The sequence below is a fragment of the Coffea arabica genome, chromosome 4c, assembly GCF_036785885.1.
Source record: "Coffea arabica cultivar ET-39 chromosome 4c, Coffea Arabica ET-39 HiFi, whole genome shotgun sequence".
Lineage (NCBI taxonomy): Eukaryota > Viridiplantae > Streptophyta > Magnoliopsida > Gentianales > Rubiaceae > Coffea > Coffea arabica.
In genome coordinates, this window is record NC_092316.1 from 34829560 (window position 1) to 34833377 (window position 3818).

Consider the following 3818-nt stretch of genomic DNA (forward strand, 5'->3'; position numbering starts at 1 on the left):
TATTTGTCCGTACTGCTGCAACAATTACAGTGGCCTTTCATGAAGTTTTTCTTATCAGATTCCCACATCATACAAATCGTTTTCCAAACTAATGAAAATCATCCTAACTACCAGCCCCGGAATCATCAAAAAAAAAAACAAAACACAGAAAATCAGCCCAAATCTCCGCAAGCATCATGTGTTTCCTGATTCTTGAATGACCCAACAGAAGAAGAAAAAGAAAAAATTGCCCCAAGCCAAAACACGAAAAAAAAAATAATGCCTTGAGAGTTTGAATGAAACTGAAATTCAAAAGAGAAGACAGCTTACTTTCATGAGAAACCCACAAGTATTTCCCCCTCCCAACCTTAATTCGAATTCATGCGATGGGAAACAAAAGGAACGGAAAAATTGCAAGGCAGCAATGCATCAAAAATTCTTAAACTTGGGGAAGGGAATTGGCCGACTTAGCCTCTATTTCTTCACACGAAAATGCAAACAAAATTTTCCAACAAGAATTTCAGCCAAAACATTTCGTCGAACAGGTTGTGAGCATTAAAATTTTCATCAAATTTTGCTCAATTGAAGTCATAATCAACCCAGAAATTGCACAGGAAATCAAGATTTCAGCCCAAATTAAAACCATACATCATGTGTATTCAGAAATTAAAACCAATTAACAGGAAAATTGCACAAAAAAAAATGACGGCAGACCCATTTCAAAGCTTTACAAGAATTGAAATTTAAAAGGGAAAACAAATAGCTTACCGTGCTCCCGCTTGGTGATGATGGCAGACAGCAGTGGCAGTGGCAGTGGCAGTGGAGTGGTGGTGCCGGCATCTTTTCCTCCCTGAAGCCTTCTCTCCAGATTTTCCCCGAAGCTGCCGTCCCCTCTGTTTTTATTCCTCGGCAGCCCCTCTGTTTCATTTCTTTTTCTCTGCGTAGCCGAAGCCTTCACTCCCTCTCGGCTTTTTTCCAGTTAAGTCTCCTCTTTTTTTTCTTTTTTTTTTGTTGCTCTTTCTGATTTCCCTTTCTCTGTTTTTTCCCTTCCGCGGCCCTTTCTCCAAAACTCAGCCGCCCCCCGGACCTCTGTTGCCCTCTGGTTTCGTTTCTCCCTTTTCTTTCTATTTTAGCCGAAGCCCCTTTCAGTTCTCTCTATCTTTTTTTTCAATTCTCAAAACCCCCCTTCTAAGCTAAACAAGTGTCCTCCTAAATGTTGTGTTGTCAATTAAACAAAAGGGACACTTGTCCCATGATTGTTTTGTACACTTGTTCAACATGCACACTTCCACCTATTTTTTGTCATTTTCATTCCTTTTCTTTCATTTTTCATTTTTCATCATTTTTCACTTTTTCCTTCTTTTTCCTTTTTATTTTCATTTTCAAGAAATTCTATGCTAAAAACTTAAAAATAATAATAACACAAAAAACTAAAAAACTAAAAAGTGAAAAAAAACGAGCACAGACTAAAAAATAATTAGTAAATGAAATTACACCAAAATTTGGTGTCTACAACTGGTTTATTTAAATATTTATTCACCCGTTTTTTCCGAATATTTTATTTAAACCCATTTACACGAAACAATGTTTCACTTAATTTTTATAACTTGCAAAAGAGTGCAAGTTATTGATTGATCTAATAAGCATGACTATTAAGGGGTATGATATTATCTTAAGTGTGAATTTCGAGAATAAAATTCTTTTTAAGGAGGGGAGGATGTGAGGACCCGGAAAAAAAATTCTTATTTTTATCGTATATTACTGGTTTATTTAAATATTTATTCACCCGTTTTCTCCGAATATTTTATTTCAACCATTTTAAACCCATTTACACGAAACAATGTTTCACTTAATTTTTAAAACGTCCCGTTAACAAATTTAATTTTTCGGAGGCTCGTTTAGTAAGGAATAATAAGTACACATTTTTCGAGGTAAAATTCGATTCGAGAGTGCAATAATTTTGGAGATTTGAGGACTCAGGTTTATTCTTAAAATAGTTATTTTTATAATTATTTACCTTAGAGTTAGTTAATTATATCACCGTTACATAAATTTCTTGTAAGTTTCACGTTATCGCGCACGAATCGAAAATTCACATAAATCGAGCCAGAACGGGTAATTGGAGATTTAAGAAATGTTTAGTGCACAAGTGAAACAAACCTGAGAGAAAACGGACACGAAACGCGTCTGCCCGAGCACTATTCTCAGTTGACTTTTGTAGGAATTTGGTCACAAAACCCTCAATGTTCTTCAAGAAGCTTCACCACACAACAAACCTCTCTTTTCTCTCTCATCTTGGCCAGCCAGCCTTCAAGGGAGGAAGAAGGGAAAAGTTTCACTCAATCTTGAAAATTCTTGTTCCAAATCCTCCACAAATCATCACACAACTTCCATATAACTTGGAGAGCAACTTAACCTTGGTGAAAGGCTTCTTCTTGCGGTTTTTCTTGGAGCTTTGGTGACTAAAATTTCATATTTTCTCACAAAAATCCCCAGAAAATTCATACCATAAAGAAAATATTGAAAATATGCACAAAAGAACATAATAAATGCCTAGAAAAATAAGAAAAATTTTCGGAATCTCACACTCTCTCCTCCTTAAAGAATTTTGTCCTCGAAATTTCTCGCCTGGGTTATCAAATAGCTCAGGATATTTCTTTTGCATCTCCTCCTCCATCTCCCAGGTCACCTCTTCTACCCCGTGGTTCTTCCACAGGATTTTTACCAATGGAATTTGTTTATTCCTCAGCTTCTTAACCTTTCGATCTAGTAAACGCACAGGTTTCTCCTCATAGGTAAGGGATTCATCTACCTCAATCTCCTCCGGTTGCACAATGTGTGTTGGGTCAGGATAGTACTTTTTAAGCATCAACACATGAAAGACGTCTAGAATTCGGGATAAACTCGGTGGTAATTTGAGTCGGTACGCCACTTTTCCTTGGAGAATCATGAAAGGTCCTACGAATCTTGGTTGAAGTTTCTTTCCTCTACCCGCAGTAATGCTTCGTAATAGTGTGATTTTAAGAAAAACACGGTCTCCAACTTCAAACTCCAAATCTTTCCTTTGGTTGTTCGCGTAGCTCTTTTGGCGACTTTGAGCTGCTTGGAGTCTCTGACGTATCAACATAACCTTTTCTTGAGCATCCTCCATTGATGGGATGACTGTTGGGTCCAAGACCTTCTTTTCCCCTATTTCATCCCAATATATAGGTGAACGACACTTCCGTCCATAGAGAGCCTCAAACGGTGCCATTTGAATGGACGAATGGTAACTGTTATTGTACGCGAACTCTACTAAAGTCATATATTGGCCCCAATTACCCCCAAAGTCCAAGACACAAGTTCTTAGCATATCCTCAAGGGTCTGAATTGTTCGCTCCGACTATCCATCCGTCTGAGGGTGATAAGCGGTACTAAGGTTAAGTTTTGCCCCTATGTTCTCTTGAAACTTTTGCCAAAATTTTGACATGAAACGAGGATCCCAGTCGGAAACTATACTCACTGGGACCCCATGTAGCCTCACAATTTCTTCCATATATAACTGGACCAACTTGTCCCTGGAATATTTCATATTTACAGGCAAGAAATGAGTCGATTTGGTTAACCGATCAATGATCACCCAAACGGCATCATGACCCTTTTGTGTCGTTGGTAGTCTCAAAACAAAGTCCATTGTAATATTCTCCCACTTCCATTCAAGTATCTCAAGAGGTTACAGTAATCCATGGTTAAACTTTGCTTCAATTCCAGAAAACTTTTCTCACACCGAGCATCCCACGGAAACCGATCATTTTTCTTTGTCAAATCGGTTAAAGGACTGGCAAGTTTCGAGAAATCTT

At 37.7% G+C, this 3818-nt stretch overlaps 1 protein-coding gene across 1 annotated transcript; it reads right to left on the reverse strand.

Annotated features, from left to right (window-relative positions):
• Nucleotides 1-2219: 2219 nt before the first annotated feature.
• Nucleotides 2220-3232, reverse strand: LOC140004780 (uncharacterized). The gene is made up of 2 exons (XM_072044926.1): nucleotides 2608-3232; nucleotides 2220-2287 (listed from the first exon to the last, which is right to left on the reverse strand). The coding sequence occupies exons 1-2, from the start codon at nucleotides 3230-3232 to the stop codon at nucleotides 2220-2222; spliced, it is 693 nt and encodes a 230-aa protein (XP_071901027.1).
• Nucleotides 3233-3818: the final 586 nt, after the last annotated feature.

What these genes read in the sequence shown, in the direction of transcription:
- LOC140004780 (XM_072044926.1), bottom strand. Translation starts at nt 3,232, where the DNA reads ATGGCACCGTTTGAGGCTCTCTATGGACGGAAGTGTCGTTCACCTATA. An exon ending in TGAGCTATTTGATAACCCAG is followed by an intron (nt 2,288 to 2,607) that starts GCGAGAAATTTC and finishes CCTCCCTTGAAG; the next exon opens with GCTGGCTGGCCAAGATGAGA.